This window comes from Mya arenaria, chromosome 8 (genome assembly GCF_026914265.1).
Source record: "Mya arenaria isolate MELC-2E11 chromosome 8, ASM2691426v1".
Classification (NCBI taxonomy): Eukaryota; Metazoa; Mollusca; class Bivalvia; order Myida; family Myidae; genus Mya; species Mya arenaria.
In genome coordinates, this window is record NC_069129.1 from 6,829,312 (window position 1) to 6,848,409 (window position 19,098).

General features: G+C 35.0%; 1 protein-coding gene and 1 long non-coding RNA gene across 2 annotated transcripts; one reads left to right on the plus strand and one right to left on the minus strand.

The window, feature by feature from the left end:
* Positions 1 to 8,242: 8,242 nt before the first annotated feature.
* Positions 8,243 to 9,128, minus strand: LOC128242328 (uncharacterized). The gene is made up of 3 exons (XR_008262581.1): positions 8,946 to 9,128; positions 8,575 to 8,655; positions 8,243 to 8,341 (listed from the first exon to the last, which is right to left on the minus strand). It is a non-coding gene; the product is annotated as an uncharacterized LOC128242328 (long non-coding RNA).
* Positions 9,129 to 11,623: 2,495 nt separating this feature from the next.
* LOC128242498 (uncharacterized) lies at positions 11,624 to 17,385 on the plus strand. Its single transcript, XM_052959665.1, has 4 exons — positions 11,624 to 11,760; positions 12,806 to 12,925; positions 14,042 to 14,220; positions 15,772 to 17,385. The coding sequence occupies exons 1-4, from the start codon at positions 11,712 to 11,714 to the stop codon at positions 15,856 to 15,858; spliced, it is 435 nt and encodes a 144-aa protein (XP_052815625.1). The 5' UTR covers positions 11,624 to 11,711; the 3' UTR covers positions 15,859 to 17,385.
* Positions 17,386 to 19,098: the final 1,713 nt, after the last annotated feature.

The window sequence follows — 19,098 nt, forward strand, 5'->3', positions numbered from 1 at the left end:
GTCGTGTGTTGGTGATAACGGTATTTGAATGTTTGGCCATATAAGTGTCTCAAACATGCAATTTGTCGTGTGTTGGTGATAACGGTATTTGAATGTTTGGCCATATAAGTGTCTCAAACATGCATTTTGTCGTGTGTTGGTGATAACGGTATTTGAATGTTTGGCCATATAAGTGCTCTCAAACATGCAATTTGTCGTGTGTTGGTGATAACGGTATTTGAATGTTTTGCCATATAAGTGTCTCAAACATGCAATTTGTCGTGTGTTGGTGATAACGGTATTTGAATGTTTGGCCATATAAGTGTCTCAAACATGCAATTTGTCGTGTTTTGGTGATAACGGTATTTGAATATTTGGCTATATAAGTGTCTCAAACATGCAATTTGTCGTGTGTTGGTGATAACGGTATTTGAATGTTTGGCTATATAAGTGTCCCAAACATGCAATTTGTCGTGTGTTGGTGATAACGGTATTTGAATGTTTGGCTATATAAGTGTCCCAAACATGCAATTTGTCGTGTGTTGGTGATAACGGTATTTGAATGTTTGGCTATTTAAGTGTCTCAAACATGCAATTTGTCGTGTGTTGGTGATAACGGTATTTGAATGTTTGGCTATTTAAGTGTCTCAAACATGCAATTGTCGTGTGTTGGTTATAACGGTATTTGAATGTTTGGCTATATAAGTGTCTCAAACATGCAATTGTCGTGTGTTGGTGATAACGGTATTTGAATATTTGGCTATATAAGTGTCTCAAACATGCAATTTGTCGTGTGTTGGTGATAACGGTATTTGAATGTTTGGCTATTTAAGTGTCTCAAACATGCAATTGTCGTGTGTTTGTGATAACGGTATTTGAATGTTTGGCTATATAAGTGTCTCAAACATGCAATTTGTCGTGTGTTGGTGATAACGGTATTTGAATGTTTGGCCATATAAGTGTCTCAAACATGCAATTTGTTGTGTGTTGGTGATAACGGTATTTGAATGTTTGGCTATATAAGTGTCTCAAACATGCAATTTGTTGTGTGTTGGTTGTAACGGTATTTGAATGTTTGGCTATGTAAGTGTCTCAAACATGCAATTTGTTGTGTGTTGGTGGTAACGGTATTTGAATGTTTGGCTATATAAGTGTCCCAAACATGCAATTTGTTGTGTATTGGTGATAACGGTATTTGAATGTTTGGCTATATAAGTGTCTCAAACATGCAATTTGTCGTGTGTTGGTGATAACGGTATTTGAATGTTTGGCTATATAAGTGTCTCAAACATGCAATTTGTTGTGTGTTGGTGATAACGGTATTTGAATGTTTGGCCATATAAGTGTCTCAAACATGCAATTTGTCGTGTGTTGGTGATAACGGTATTTGAATGTTTGACTATATAAGTGTCTCAAACATGCAATTTGGCGTGTGTTGGTGATAACGGTATTTGAATGTTTGGCCATATAAGTGTCTCAAACATGCAATTTGTTGTGTGTTGGTGATAACGGTATTTGAATGTTTGGCTTTTTAAGTGTCTCAAACATGCAATTTGTCGTGTGTTGGTGATAACAGTATTTGAATGTTTGGCCATATAAGTGTCTCAAACATGCACTTTGTCGTGTGTTGGTGATAACGGTATTTGAATGTTTGGCCATATAAGTGCTCTCAAACATTCAATTTGTCGTGTGTTGGTGATAACGGTATTTGAATGTTTTGCCATATAAGTGTCTCAAACATGCAATTTGTCGTGTGTTGGTGATAACGGTATTTGAATGTTTGGCCATAATAGTGTCTCAAACATGCAATTTGTCGTGTGTTGGTGATAACGGTATTTGAATGTTTGGCCATATAAGTGTCTCAAACATGCAATTTGTCGTGTGTTGGTGATAACGGTATTTGAATGTTTGGCCATATAAGTGTCTCAAACATGCAATTTGTTGTGTGTTGGTGATAACGGTATTTGAATGTTTGGCCATATAAGTGTCTCAAACATGCAATTTGTCGTGTGTTGGTGGTAACGGTATTTGAATGTTTGGCCATATTAGTGTCTCAAACATGCAATTTGTCGTGTGTTGGTGATAACGGTATTTGAATGTTTGACCATATAAGTGTCTTAAACATGCAATTTGTTGTGTGTTGGTGATAACGGTATTTGAATGTTTGGCCATATAAGTGTCTCAAACATGCAATTTGTTGTGTGTTGGTGATAACGGTATTTGAATGTTTGGCCATATAAGTGTCTCAAACATGCAATTTGTCGTGTGTTGGTGATAACGGTATTTGAATGTTTGGCTATATAAATGTCTTAAACATGCAATTTGTCGTGTGTTGGTGATAACGGTATTTGAATGTTTGGCTATTTAAGTGTCCCAAACATGCAATTTGTCGTGTGTTGGTGATAACGGTATTTGAATGTTTGGCTATTTAAGTGTCTCAAACATGCAATTTGTCGTGTGTTGGTGATAACGGTATTTGAATGTTTGGCTATATAAGTGTCCCAAACATGCAATTTGTCGTGTGTTGGTGATAACGGTATTTGAATGTTTGGCCATATAAGTGTCTCAAACATGCAATTTGTTGTGTGTTGGTGGTAACGGTATTTGAATGTTTGGCCATATAAGTGTCTCAAACATGCAATTTGTTGTGTGTTGGTGGTAACGGTATTTGAATGTTTGGCCATATAAGTGTCTCAAACATGCAATTTGTCGTGTGTTGGTGATAACGGTATTTGAATGTTTGGCCATATAAGTGTCTCAAACATGCAATTTGTCGTGTGTTGGTGATAACGGTATTTGAATGTTTGGCCATATAAGTGTCTCAAACATGCAATTTGTCGTGTGTTGGTGATAACGGTATTTGAATGTTTGGCTATATAAGTGTCTCAAACATGCAATTTGTCGTGTGTTGGTGATAACGGTATTTGAATGTTTGGCCATATAAGTGTCTCAAACATGCAATTTGTTGTGTGTTGGTGATAACGGTATTTGAATGTTTGGCTATTTAAGTGTCCCAAACATGCAATTTGTCGTGTGTTGGTGATAACGGTATTTGAATGTTTGGCTATTTAAGTGTCTCAAACATGCAATTTGTCGTGTGTTGGTGATAACGGTATTTGAATGTTTGGCTATATAAGTGTCCCAAACATGCAATTTGTCGTGTGTTGGTGATAACGGTATTTGAATGTTTGGCCATATAAGTGTCTCAAACATGCAATTTGTTGTGTGTTGGTGATAACGGTATTTGAATGTTTGGCTTTTTAAGTGTCTCAAACATGCAATTTGTCGTGTGTTGGTGATAACGGTATTTGAATGTTTGGCCATATAAGTGTCTCAAACATGCACTTTGTCGTGTGTTGGTGATAACGGTATTTGAATGTTTGGCCATATAAGTGCTCTCAAACATTCAATTTGTCGTGTGTTGGTGATAACGGTATTTGAATGTTTTGCCATATAAGTGTCTCAAACATGCAATTTGTCGTGTGTTGGTGATAACGGTATTTGAATGTTTGGCCATAATAGTGTCTCAAACATGCAATTTGTCGTGTGTTGGTGATAACGGTATTTGAATGTTTGGCCATATAAGTGTCTCAAACATGCAATTTGTCATGTGTTGGTGATAACGGTATTTGAATGTTTGGCCATATAAGTGTCTCAAACATGCAATTTGTTGTGTGTTGGTGATAACGGTATTTGAATGTTTGGCCATATAAGTGTCTCAAACATGCAATTTGTCGTGTGTTGGTGGTAACGGTATTTGAATGTTTGGCCATATTAGTGTCTCAAACATGCAATTTGTCGTGTGTTGGTGATAACGGTATTTGAATGTTTGACCATATAAGTGTCTCAAACATGCAATTTGTTGTGTGTTGGTGATAACGGTATTTGAATGTTTGGCCATATAAGTGTCTCAAACATGCAATTTGTTGTGTGTTGGTGATAACGGTATTTGAATGTTTGGCCATATAAGTGTCTCAAACATGCAATTTGTCGTGTGTTGGTGATAACGGTATTTGAATGTTTGGCCATATAAATGTCTCAAACATGCAATTTGTCGTGTGTTGGTGATAACGGTATTTGAATGTTTGGCTATTTAAGTGTCCCAAACATGCAATTTGTCGTGTGTTGGTGATAACGGTATTTGAATGTTTGGCTATTTAAGTGTCTCAAACATGCAATTTGTCGTGTGTTGGTGATAACGGTATTTGAATGTTTGGCTATATAAGTGTCCCAAACATGCAATTTGTCGTGTGTTGGTGATAACGGTATTTGAATGTTTGGCCATATAAGTGTCTCAAACATGCAATTTGTTGTGTGTTGGTGGTAACGGTATTTGAATGTTTGGCCATATAAGTGTCTCAAACATGCAATTTGTTGTGTGTTGGTGATAACGGTATTTGAATGTTTGGCCATATAAGTGCTCTCAAACATGCAATTTGTCGTGTGTTGGTGATAACGGTATTTGAATGTTTTGCCATATAAGTGTCTCAAACATGCAATTTGTCGTGTGTTGGTGATAACGGTATTTGAATGTTTGGCCATATAAGTGCTCTCAAACATGCAATTTGTCGTGTGTTGGTGATAACGGTATTTGAATGTTTGGCTATATAAGTGTCTCAAACATGCAATTTGTCGTGTGTTGGTGATAACGGTATTTGAATGTTTGGCCATATAAGTGTCTCAAACATGCAATTTGTTGTGTGTTGGTGATAACGGTATTTGAATGTTTGGCTATTTAAGTGTCCCAAACATGCAATTTGTCGTGTGTTGGTGATAACGGTATTTGAATGTTTGGCTATTTAAGTGTCTCAGACATGCAATTTGTCGTGTGTTGGTGATAACGGTATTTGAATGTTTGGCTATATAAGTGTCCCAAACATGCAATTTGTCGTGTGTTGGTGATAACGGTATTTGAATGTTTGGCTATATAAGTGTCCCAAACATGCAATTTGTCGTGTGTTGGTGATAACGGTATTTGAATGTTTGGCTATTTAAGTGTCTCAAACATGCAATTCTCGTGTGTTGGTGATAACGGTATTTGAATGTTTGGCTATTTAAGTGTCTCAAACATGCAATTGTCGTGTGTTGGTGATAACGGTATTTGAATGTTTGGCTATATAAGTGTCTCAAACATGCAATTGTCGTGTGTTGGTGATAACGGTATTTGAATATTTGGCTATATAAGTGTCTCAAACATGCAATATGTCGTGTGTTGGTGATAACGGTATTTGAATGTTTGGCTATTTAAGTGTCTCAAACATGCAATTGTCGTGTGTTTGTGATAACGGTATTTGAATGTTTGGCTATATAAGTGTCTCAAACATGCAATTTGTCGTGTGTTGGTGATAACGGTATTTGAATGTTTGGCCATATAAGTGTCTCAAACATGCAATTTGTTGTGTATTGGTGATAACGGTATTTGAATGTTTGGCTATATAAGTGTCTCAAACATGCAATTTGTTGTGTGTTGGTGGTAACGGTATTTGAATGTTTGGCTATGTAAGAGTCTCAAACATGCAATTTGTTGTGTGTTGGTGGTAACGGTATTTGAATGTTTGGCTATATATGTGTCCCAAACATGCAATTTGTTGTGTATTGGTGATAACGGTATTTGAATGTTTGGCTATATACGTGTCTCAAACATGCAATTTGTCGTGTGTTGGTGATAACGGTATTTGAATGTTTGGCTATATAAGTGTCTCAAACATGCAATTTGTTGTGTGTTGGTGATAACGGTATTTGAATGTTTGGCCATATAATTGTCTCAAACATGCAATTTGTCGTGTGTTGGTGATAACGGTATTTGAATGTTTGGCTATTTAAGTGTCTCAAACATGCAATTGGTTGTGTGTTGGTGGTAACGGTATTTGAATGTTTGGCTATATAAGTGTCTCAAACATGCAATTTGTTGTGTGTTGGTGGTAACGGTATTTGAATGTTAGGCTATATAAGTGTCCCAAACATGCAATTTGTTGGGTGTTTGTGATAACGGTATTTGAATGTTTGGCTATATAAGCGCCCATTAAACATGCAATTTGTTGTGTGTTGGTGCAAACCGTATTTGAATGTTTGGCCATATAAGCGTCCCAAAACATGCCGTTTGTCGTGTGTTTGTGGTACTGTATTTGAATGTTTGACCACATTAACGCCCATAAAACATGCAATTTGTCGTGTGTTGGTGATAACGGTATTTGAATGTTTGGTATTAGTGCCGCAAAACATGCAATTTGTTGTGTGTTTGTGGTACTGTATTTGAATGTTTGGCTATATAAGTGCACCAAAACATGCAATTTGTTGGTGATTCGGTATCAGAATGTTTGGCCATATGAGCGTCCATAAAACATGCAATTTCTTGCCTATAGGTTATTCAGTATAAAACAGGTTGGCCATATCAGCGCCCATAAAACATAATTTTTTGTTTGTTGCTGATTCGGTGTTAGAATGTTTGGCAATAATAGCGACCATTTCACATGGAATTAATTGCAGTTGAGTCGGAATAACAATGTTTTATAAGCCACATGCAGCACGATTTGTATGACTTGGTTTGGAAGTAGATAGAATTCAAACACATATTCAACGAAGGACTGGACAACGTATGAAAGTTTATAAAAAATAGTTTTGACTGGATTCAAAAAGACTAACATGAATGAAAAGGGCCAAGAATATTGATTCCAGAACAAACTTTTATGGAATATAATAACAGAACGGTTTGCTGAAATGGATTTTACTGGTGTTGTTGTGCTGCCTTATTTTGCGTGAAATAACTTGAAACGCTCAAGAAATATATTTTTTTTAAACAAGGGCATTATTTTATTTACTTTTGAACGGCACTAACATCGTTTTACCCTAATTGGCACTGGTAAAATGGAAATACAAGTAAAAATGAGTCATTCAACTGCAAAGTCAAAGTAGCCATATTCCCCTATTTTAATCGTAACTAAATAAATGGAATGTATTGGTGGCGAATAAACAAAAGAATATATTTAACCATATGAACAATTATATACCCGAAGAATTGTTGATTTTTGTTTGGCAATTGCAGTAGACCACATTGAACGCTACATAACAGGTAGGAAAACGTTTGGAATGTGATTAAAATTAGTTGTAGTTGGTTTTTGACTAGATTTTAAAGCCTCATTGCCACTTATAATTAAATACGAGTAATAAGAATAAATAAAATAAAAGTGAGTATACAACTATCATAGAGTCTCCTACAATGTCTGATAAATTTCCGAAGTCCACACATTGCTTTAGCAATAAGAAATGTTTGGTAAATACTAACGGAATTCCAAAGAGGATCACTGACTCACTATATGCTAATGAGGTCGATAAGTGGGCGGAGACGAGCGCTTTGCACCTTCCACTAGCTGTCCACTCCATCTCTTCATTTAGCTGCACCCTGACACTAGAAGTCAACTCCTTAACTACATAGAACTGAAAGGTGACCCTATCTACACTGAACTGCAGCCTGCCATTAGATGTCCAATCCATCTCTACATAGAACTGAAGCCTGGCCATATCTACATTGAACTGCAGTCCGACACCAGATGTCCACTCCATCTCCACCAAGAACAGAAGACTGGTAGTTGATGTCCATTTCGATCTCTACATAGAACTGAACCATGAGACTAGTTGTCCACTCCATGTACATAGAACTGAACCCTTCGTAGAACTGCACCCTGTCAGTAGATGTCCACTCCATCTGTACATAGAACCGCACCCGGACATAAGATGACCACTCCATCTCGACATAGAACTGCACCTGGACATTATAGATGACCACTCCATCTCGACATAGAACTGCACAAGGGACTTGTTGTCCACTCCATCTCTTTCTGAAGCGTTCAGGTCAGTATGAATTAACTGCAATTTATAGACTTCAATAGACAACTTCTTTTAAGTTAAGAGGTTAAAGGAAATAGTGCCATAATTTTCTGTGTCTTCGATGTGAGCATAACATAGAACTACATAATGACAAGAAATAACTGCAAAAGGCACCTTACACGAAAACGTGCATCTTTTTAGCTCAATTCGTAGGAATTCTGTACCGTATAATAAAGCAGTGATCCTTCACACGATTGAATGCCGTATGTGTCTTGGGTGTGTCTGTTAATAAGACAATACTATTTATTATAACATAGAAGGACCCGTTAAATATCTTGGTGTTTTCTTGATCCGTTATTAGTAAAGCGCGATGATTCCGTTTATTTCCATTCCATTTAATTTTGCCTTGATTGGCATTAAATGTTGAAAAACATGTTACCGGGCGCTTATCGTTGGGGTTAAATGATCACTTGATAAGCAGGTAATAGGTTCGTTTTATTGTTTATTATTTCTTCATAGAAATATATGAGCGTGAGCCCTGAAAGCATACAAAATACAAAATATATGACATCTGAATATTAATCATGTTACATATTATAATTACATGTTATAATATAATATAATATAATCACATGAATATAAATATTACAGTAATGACCATGGATGAATACACAATAATATACATGTAAACAACATAAAACAGTACAGACATGTTACAAACATAATTACAACATTACAAACATACATGACATAACATTATGACAGTCTTACCAGTATGTGGTACTGAGCTCCACTATATGTCTCTAACACTCGATCTCAAGCACTCGTGTGGGGTTTATGTTTAAACGGTATCTGCAATGTTAAATTAACATGTGCCCAGAAGTATGGAAAAGTGATAACATATATATAAGAAGAAATAACCAATACTGCCATTTAAGAAGTTATTATTAAAACACATTTTCATCTATCAGAGGTTGACAATGATAAATCAACGAGTATTTACTTAATCGCTCTAGTGAACGAGAATGAGTACAACACTGCAATTAGCAATTACCCAATTTCAATCGGAAACCACATCAAACTGATTTAGAAACAATAGCAACGAAATGACAACCACAAACAAATAAAACAACAAGACTTACCAAAATCCTATATTCCTTAGAACCCTGATCCTTTATTATTTATAGTAAAATATATATGTCTATATTGTTTGACAGGTGAAAAAGTTGTGTCAACCTTGTGACGAACGAAAATTAAAGGAAAGCGGTTAAAACAACTGACCAATCAAATCTTGCATTTGCAAGCATACCAAGCCCTGGAGTTCAATAAAGGTCAAACAATAAATATATTAAAACGAAAGTAAAGAAAGTAGTCCCTCTAACGTAAACCAGTATGTCGTAAATAATGACCCTGTCACAAACACATCGAAAGTGATACCTAAGTTTTTTATTGGTTTCAAATAAATAAGATTACATGTATATAAAAAAGGTGCACCATATTGATTCGAGGACAAATGCATGGTAAGTAACTGCAGTTCGGTTTCCTGAAGATGAAAACTGAAATTTTGTTGTGTATATTTCAAAAATGACCTGAACCGTTAACAAACAATTGTATGAGATCTTAAATTTGGAAAAGGTTTGTTTGCACCAACTTTTTTGGCTTTGCTTAAACAAACAGATACCTTTGATCTCAGCAGTCTTGTTTAAAACAGTTATCGTTTGGCTCAGAAGAGGTGTGTTTAAAGATAAAACTTATTTTCTTCGAACACCTGAAGAGATGTTTGTCTACAACAGTAAAAGGGTATTTGCGAACATATTGACAATTTCCTACCCAGTGGTCAATAAAATAATTTGAACCTTAGCAAGAGGTCGCTTTAAAACAAACCGTTACCTCTTGCTTCAAAAGATGTGTGTTTGTAAATAGTCTTTGAAGTGTTCTCTAAATAAGTACAGACGAGATATCAGTCTTTACGATTCCAATCATGAAAAAGCCAGAGCGGCTCCGTTTGAATGTCCGAAAGGCCAAGAACTCCACTCCATTCAGTAGAGCTCAGGCTGCTGGCTTTAAACTGCCGGTGTGTGACGCTTTAAAAAGGAAGTAGGTATCTGCGAAAATATTTACAATTTCTTGGCTGAATGCTTCAAGTGAGACACCTAAACCTAAGTTAATAAATTTTAATGATACGATTTGTTAACCTTTAGGTACAAATTGATGTATTGTTCGGCATTGATGTTATAATTAATGTATTATATTCATGTTTCTTTATGTTTTCGTATAACATTTTAATACTTACCCTTTTGAAATAACATAATTTTATGCTTGCGTTTTCATTCTAAGCATTTATGTGAGTGTGCGTGTGTATGTTTCTTTCAGAAGGCCACATTGTAAATAAGTCGTGTGTTATGTTTGTTTATAATATGATGCCTATGTCTTAATGTGTTACCTTCTTTAAATAAAGTTAAATAAATAAATAATAAATAAAACAGCTACCTCTTAATTGGCTTCAAAGAGGCATGTTTACAACAAAAAGTAACCTCTTGGCTCAGAAGAGGTGTTTTCGTAAGCATTCTAGTACAAAATATAATTATGTAAGTCAACAGAAAGGAATTAGGTATCTGCGAACATAGTTACTATTTCCTACCCGCTTGTGAAGTTGGTAACCTGACCAAAGCCAGTCACAAGTCTGGTTTAAAAACAGAGAATGACTACTTGATTAATCCGATAAAAATGCCCGGAATATCCCAGTAAATTTAAAAATAGCGTCGGTATATGTATTTGTACTGCTCATGTGACTTTCACATGCTAAATATACACACTACTGTAAAACCATTACGCACTATTTTTAAACGGGTAAACTTAGCGGAGACAGCGACGAAAGATTCTTTTGATCATGGAAAATGATGTATTATCGGCCTCCTACTAGTTTGTAATGATAATACTATCCTCGTTTTGAGGAAATATTGTATTTGTCGATTTTGGGACCACCTAGTGTCTAGTCCCTTAAAGTATTAATTGTAGCTCATCGATATATGCGATATCAGTGGCAGACTTGTGAGAGAGCATTGTCAAAGCAGGGAAATAATATCGCGTAAAGAGTGTGTGTTATTTTTAATATTTAACGATTATTTTTTTCGAAAAACAAAATAGCTGCATGCTGTATATGAAACTCTGGTAAAATCCCGTGAACTATCCTCATGTCTATAAGAGAAATTTGGTGCAGTACATATAAATTCTTTCAAAACCACTATGGTATATATCTTATAAAAGTTTCAACCTTTCATTTAGTGCATTTTTGTCAAAGAAGTGCAACACGTGTTCCAGATTTCATTAACAAGATGTATTTTGGGAGAACACGACATTTGCATATGTTCAACGATTTCTTAGAACTGTCGTTCGATTACACAACTTCTACAATGTTACTATACAAGCTAGGGCATGTTTATCGTTGTTTAATCTAGCATGTAGTCCGGTTTGTTTTGATCTTTAAAGTCCAATATAATTTGTTAATGAAATGAGAAATAAAAATAAGTTAATAATATTCATCACCTACATCATCATAGATTACAGCCCAGATATAACCAATGATAATGGATGCCCAATAATACATTGAAAACTACCTTATAAATACTCGTAAACACGACAAATGTTCTTAAAATACGTTATTTTAACAGAATTCATGGCATATATATTCATTATAAAAAAAAAACTCCCCGAGCTTGCGCAAGAATACCAATTTTCTTTTATTGTACGACATATTTAGTGTTTTATAACCCAAATGTTTTGCACCTGTTATGGTTCCCGGCTCATCCTTATAGTTTTGTCGGCGAAACCGAATACAATATCATACTGTGTGTCAACTTCCGCTTACCTGTCTTAAATAATTTTGTTTTCAAATGACATAATTTTCGATGAATTTGAATCAGATTTTGATATGTCTTGCGGGATTGATCCCTCTCGGTAAGTAAAGTTTTTAAGAAAATTGCCTCAACTGTTGGATTACAGTAACTTGGTCTCAGGTGTGTTCATTGTCAAAATACAGGTGAGAATTTCAATAAAATGGCGGATGATTTCCTGGTTTATTTTGATAGTATACTTTGGACAGTTTTTAAAACACTTTTGAATAAAATGGTAGTTTCCAGCTAAAAGGTCAACACTCACAAGATTAAAAATATGTTGAGCCAAAATGGATTTATAACTCATTAACTGCGGTCTGATAAATGTTTGCTTTCTTAATGTTTTTACAATGTTTAATAGGGCAGACATTCCATACTGGCTAAGGTCACAAATCCGAACACTTTATGAGGTTTTTCAGAATTATCTTGGAGAGTTTTTGTTGTAGTAAGTTAAAATTGCGTATGACACATCTTTGGTTAATGTGACAACATCTGTCAAAGTACAGATTCATGCTCTCATCAATTTTATGTCGAAAATCGTTCATTTTATGGACAGTAAATCACCCTTTAATTTGTGCTATGGAGGGCACAAATACTGAACACTTGCAAAGCGAAAATACATGGTCATACAATTATAATTAATAAGGATGCTATTAAATTATTAATAACCACTTAGCTGCAAAGTTATCTGTATCGATCTAGATCATCGAATAATCGATCAGGGTAAACAAACGTGTGGTTGAGCCGGTGTTCGGGATTTGTGCCCTATTTGGAAATGTACCGTCAACCAGTATACCGTCTGTTGGCGTGTCATGATCGGTAAAAATAAGCTGCTTACGACCTGTATTATTTTTCCAAAACTGTCGGCTGACGGTCTGATGGTCAATTAAAGTGATATTAATTAATGTTAAATATGAAAAATATTTAAAAAAATAAATTTGAAGATGAATTACCTTGAAATACTTTCCTTGATTTAAACCTGCACATTCTGAGTGGGCCGTTGGATATTTTTCTTACCCGACCTCGATAACAACCCACATTTTCGAGTGGTTATTTGGATTTAGTAAGGCCTGAATAGTATAAACTAAACCTTGGCTTGTTTCTTGCAGGATCGGCCCTGGAGTGTTATGTATGCAAGGCCCAGGACAGTAATTTTGACAAGTGTGTGAAGACAACGATCCAGTGTCGCCAGCATGAGGACACATGCAGAAGCTTTATTCATTGGAGTCGTAAGTTACAGTTCAAATTTTATTATTTCTTATTTGGTTGATATAAAGACAGAACATTATAAAATGCAGTGATTATTTCCATCATTTTGGAAAATTGGCTCGGGCCTTTCTAAAGAGGAGAATGCTTCATTTTGACTAAAAAAATGAACACGAATACATCAACCCTTCCATACAAAAACTATTCTGGGGGTTTAATTGTTTGATGAATAGAATTTGGGAAAAACAAAAGTATTTATTTTAGCATTGAGAATTGGTCTGTTATTTTCGGACCTAAATTGGTCAGATCAAACAGGCTAAAATATGCTATGAAGAAAGCTTTATTGGCTGACTAAGCCTTAAAATTCACTTGAAAATTGATGGTTGTGGATAATTTTCAATAATGAGACTAATTAAAGTGCTGGTACAAATGCTCAAATAATATGCATATGAAAGAATAGAAAATTGAAATAAAAAAATAGCTTTGTTCATACCTTTTTCACTGTGCCAGTAGAAGAATAATGAGGTTTTTAACTGACAGTTTTGATTATTATTATTATTATTTACCAAACTTATATAGCGCCCTTTTCATATACACGTTCAAAGGCGCTTTACAGCGATATAATCTGATAGATTACTACAAGCAATATCATTAAAATACTAAGACAGCTTTTGAACAATAAATGTACGACATACTAAAAAATATGAAACACAATAAAATAAAATGTGGTATTAAACTAGTCGTCTGAATTTAAAACAATAAATATCAATATCATACGATAAAAAATAGTTTAGCGAAACTTTGAAAATATTAAAAATGATAGTAATATAATTTACACCCGACATCTAAATTGCATTTATATTAAATCAATAGTCTAAAACAGTTTACACAGGATATGTAACTGTACTAAAAGATCATGGTAGAATTAAAACAGGTTGTAAAATTATAAATTATAAAATTGATATCACTAGCTGTAGCAGCATGGTTTCAATCTTAACTGATTATAAAATCATAAATATTAATATATTACTATTATTAAGTATCTAGGCATCTAATTACTTAATCAATTAAAATTTATTTACTGAAAGTTTCTGGAATCATGATTTTTTTCTAAATCCTAATGAAAATTAATTCCACAGAGCCTAGATACTGGACGCCAAGAAGTGAGAGAATTTTCTCTATCGACAAGTCCTGCACGACACGTTTAGAATGTGAAAATGAGCAGCAGAGTCTGGGTCTTCAGTGCATGAGGGATTGGTATCGGGACTGGAAGTGTACAGAATGTTGTCAAGGAGATAGATGCAATTACTATGTCACGGTATGCCCTTTGTGCGTTATATTCATAAATTTTAGGGGTTAATGCCAGATGGTACCATTAGTGACATTGATATATATAGCTGAAAAGTTGACCATCAAATTAATCAAGCATTTCTAAAAGGGACGCTTCTGCTCATCTGTAAGTGTTTTTGGTTCAAAAAGGGACATTATATTACCTCGACTAATTATTAAAGCCAAAGCAACATATGTGCGTATTGTTACTTGCAACATGTGTAACTAAGGCTAATAACAAGTTTTGTACGTCCTGGTATTTACCCCAAAAATGAAATATGCATGTATTTCTTTTTTTCGTGTATTTCATTTTGTGTTAGGTGACATTATACATTGCGACATTGTTGCTGTTTAATCAACATTATATGATAATATGATATGAAAATGAATATATATGACTTTAGTTACAATTTCAAAGGGGTCTTAGCCCCTTTAACCTGCTTTTGGCATGAATCCTTCATACACAAACAGACCAATTATCCACTGTTAGAACCCTTGCATCTTAAGTCACTTCCTAACTTGAGTCATTTTCCTTATTAAAGGGACTGTGTCACAGATTGGCACCAAAAAAAGTTTTTTTCTGTAACGAATCTCAGGACAATTATCTAATAGAATGTGTTATGCTTTGATATCATAATTGTAAAAAAAAAGTACCAAAATGTAAAAAAAAATTGTGTCGGAGACCGGGTTCGAACCCGCATCGCCAAAATTGAAGTCCAGCGTCTTACTCACTGAGCTACAAAGGCTTATTCTAATCGGGTGACATAATTAAGCTATACACCTACCTCGGTAATATCACGTGATAACACCGACTAGCCAATCATGCATAAGGAATGAATTCTACCTGGTAGACATACCCAGTAATCTTTTTTAATGAAAAAATACGAAATAACTGCTTAACTTAAATAAATTGTAATCTATGTGGTACTTCAGTTAGAAAGTTTCAATGCATTGTACACATCGATGCCAAGTCTATGTCAGTTTTCAACAATTTTCTTCTTTTTTCGTTATTTTATCATACGTGAGACATTCCCTTTTAGTATTCACTGGCATACTATATTATTTTATGATAATTTCAAAAAGATTTATTTTGCAAAGACCAATTAAAACTCATACTTTTTTGTAAAAAAAAAAAAAGTGTGTGAATTCAGGCGCTGCCTCTGCAGGCTTAAGTTATTGCCGGAAATTTTATAGTTCACTAAATACACAAAGTGGACATACCAGAAGTGAAACGGAAATGTTTGTCTTATGTTGATGCGACTTTGAAATATTTCACCTTATTTTAAATTACAAGCAGTTCTGCTGCAGTTAAAAATCTATTTGATATATACACAAACAAGTACTATAATATTGTTGTCAGTAAAGAGCCTGTTTGTTTCTCCCCATTAACCTGTTGACCTTTCGGATTGATTTTTTATTAAAATCGATTATCGGAGCGACACTAAGTGTGTTACTGATATTACAACATCTTTGTGAGTATACATGTAGTTTAAGGCAATGGTAACTTCTTGAATATACTAGTTTTCTTGTAAATTTCCAGCTTGGAGCCTCGAGTGTACAACTGAGTATGGGCCTTCTTGTTGCGGCCTTCACTGTGATCCAGGTTCTTGTTCATCTGAGGGCGTGAATCTTCCTCCATGTGACTCCATCATAATCTCTCATGGACACATTGTTCACCATTCCTTATAAGATTCCATTTGGAACTCCTTGGTCATTTTCCATTGAAAACAACCTATGATGTATATAGACGGTTTACCTCGTCAGAAATCTCAACATTTTGACTACGCTGCAAGTAGATCGTATAGTAATTTCAATTTAGCAGTTAAACTTAATGACTTTACTCTGAGAAGTCATAATTATTTATGCAATGATACACTTCAATGGTAATAAATTTAGACAAAGTAATAAACAATACACATTAAAACACAATCATTTATCAATTCAATCATTTAAAACATTACAAACTACTTCTACTGATGTACCAGCATAGATTCAAGGTTGTTTTAGATGAAAAATGGCCGAGGTGATCCGAATGAGAACAACTCAGTTGTAATGTATTCCTACAACATTCAAAAGTTTTGACCAGTGGATACAACCTGTGCAACTAGTGACATGTTTAACATAAAAATCACACAGACACACTGTTTTTTAACCTTCTTCTCTTGATGTTGAGATATTAAGCCTTCGAAATAACAACATATTTGTTTATTCTCAATGACAGATTTTGAACTTTTTTTGAATATTTCATTCATTTACTTCATAATGATTATAAAGTTTATACTCTGCATTGAATATTTCAACGCAAACCAGCTCATCAGCACAATGTATATACATTTTGAAACATTCTAGTTAAAATGTAATTGTAGTATTAGAATATTACAACAGACCTATTTTGGAACTCACAAACTTTAACGATACTATTTGACTATTCGGTTCAAATAAATTAATAAATAAATAGTAAATAAATTTTCATAAGTCTGATATAAAACCATTACAAATTTTAAGAAAATTAATGATGTGCATTTTCCATTTTTGTGGTACAGGGATTTTTCAAAATGAGTTCATCATACACTAAGTTGTAGTTTTAAATATTTACCATATTTGAACATGCTCTATAGTTATTTGTTTGCTAATACTGTAATGGTTGAAATAGCTGACATTTACATGCAAACATTCCAGAAACTCACTGTAAATATTGTATAAATTTATTATATACCTAAACATTGTACATATCATTTTCACATGCATTTTTTATTTTATTTTCTCTCATTTTATGCATTAAACATTTCAATTTTTTTTATAATGTTGCTGATACGTAATCCACTTTTTATACCACAGTTTACATACTGTAAATGTAACAAAAATTGTATTATGTGTCTCACCTTTTATAGAACAAAGGATTTTGGCGATGAAAATTTTGTTTATCAAAATTGACTCAAACATGGTTATCCGCATTTAATTAATATTTGATAAGACACAAAGGTTAAAGAGAACAGCATTCGGAAATTACTTTATCCTATGAAGGCCTTTTGGTTATATAAACATCTTTAATGCTTATTGAACTGAATGTTTTTGTACGCTTAATTAATGTGATTACAATTTGTAATAAAAATGTATAGCAGATTTTTGTATACAAATAAAATCTATATTAATATTTCACTTTGTACATATTTTCCCAGACCCAGTCATTATATATAAATGTCAATGTTCACAGTCAAAGCTACAGTCATCAAGAGTTCACAATTGTAACCATGCCGAATGAGAACTGTATCCAAGTATGGACGTTTACAAGTTGAAATTTTAACAGGTGTGCTGTACCAACTAAAAGTCTTTTAAGAAACTTTTGGACCCCAGGGCGTGGCCAGTTCAAAGTTTGTCTTATATGAGTGTATAGGAATCTTGTGACCCCCGGAGCAGGGCAAGTTTTTCCCAGTGGCACGGATTTGACAAGCTTGATAGAGGACTACTGTATGATGCTACATACAGAATATAAAGGGTCTTGGCCTAGCGAAGAATATTTTAACAGATGCTCATATTTAAGGGTGTTAGACAAGTGTGTTTTGACCACCGGGGCGGGGCCAGTTTTGACTCCAGATTAATAATTTGAACATTTTGGTAGTGGACCACTAAACATTTAAAAGCACCAAATCTCTTAGCTCTAGGGCTCATGGTTTTCCTGTAGAAGTTTCTTTTCGATTGTTATGACAACCGTAGTTCTACATGGAAGTAATTTCTTTGAACAATTGCGAAAGGGTGCCATCCATGGAACATATAAGTGGAGTTTCATCTAAAGTAGGCAATTGTTGAAAGAGCGGCGGACGGTGGTCGATGGGCACGACGTATGTTTTTAAAAAGTAGCTGTACATCTAAGTATGCGCAATCTTGAACTGGTAGTGTGGTATACGTAACCTATTCATATGATAATATAGGCCTGCTAACACGTAACGTTAACGTTCGAGAATATAGGCCCGCTCACACAGAACGTAGTCGTTCTGGAAGATAGGCCCGCTAACACAGAACGTAGTCGTTCTGGAAGATAGGCCCGCTAACACAGAACGTAGTCGTTCTGGAAGATAGGCCCGCTAACACAGAACGTAGTCGTTCGAGAATATAGGCCCGCGCACACAGAATGTATTCGTTCTAGAAGATCGGCCCGATCACACAGAACGTAGTCGTTCTAGAAGATAGGCCCGCTCACACAGAACGTAGTCGTTCTAGAATATAGGCCCGCTCACACAGAACGTAGTCGTTCTAGAAGATCGGCCCGCTCACACAGAACGTAGTCGTTCTGGAAGATAGGCCCGCTAACACAGAACGTAGTCGTTCTGGAAGATAGGCCCGCTAACACAGAACATAGTCGTTCGAGAATATAGGCCCGCGCACACAGAATGTAGTCGTTCTAGAAGATCGGCCCGATCACACAGAACGTAGTCGTTCTAGAAGATAGGCCCGCTCACACAGAACGTAGTCGTTCTAGAATATAGGCCCGCTCACACAGAACGTAGTCGTTCTAGAAGTACCAAATACAGTGAAATTTAATAGAATAACCTCCGTATGCGATACTTATCACTGAAATGACATGATACCTACTGCATTTCTTTTGATGCAAGACGAGCTTTGGTACGTTTCCCTATATATTGGAATAAATACAACACACTCATGTACGCACGAACGCACAAAGGCATGCAAGAACGCAGGCGCGGACGCGCGCACACATATACACAAGAAAGAAAAGAACACGCTAACATAAAAGATTGTCTGATATACCAATCTGAGGCATAAATGAACCCCTTAACGATTCAAGTTTTAATGTAATTTGATACTTTTGGGTGATGATGATTATGATGATGATGGTGGTGGTGGTGGT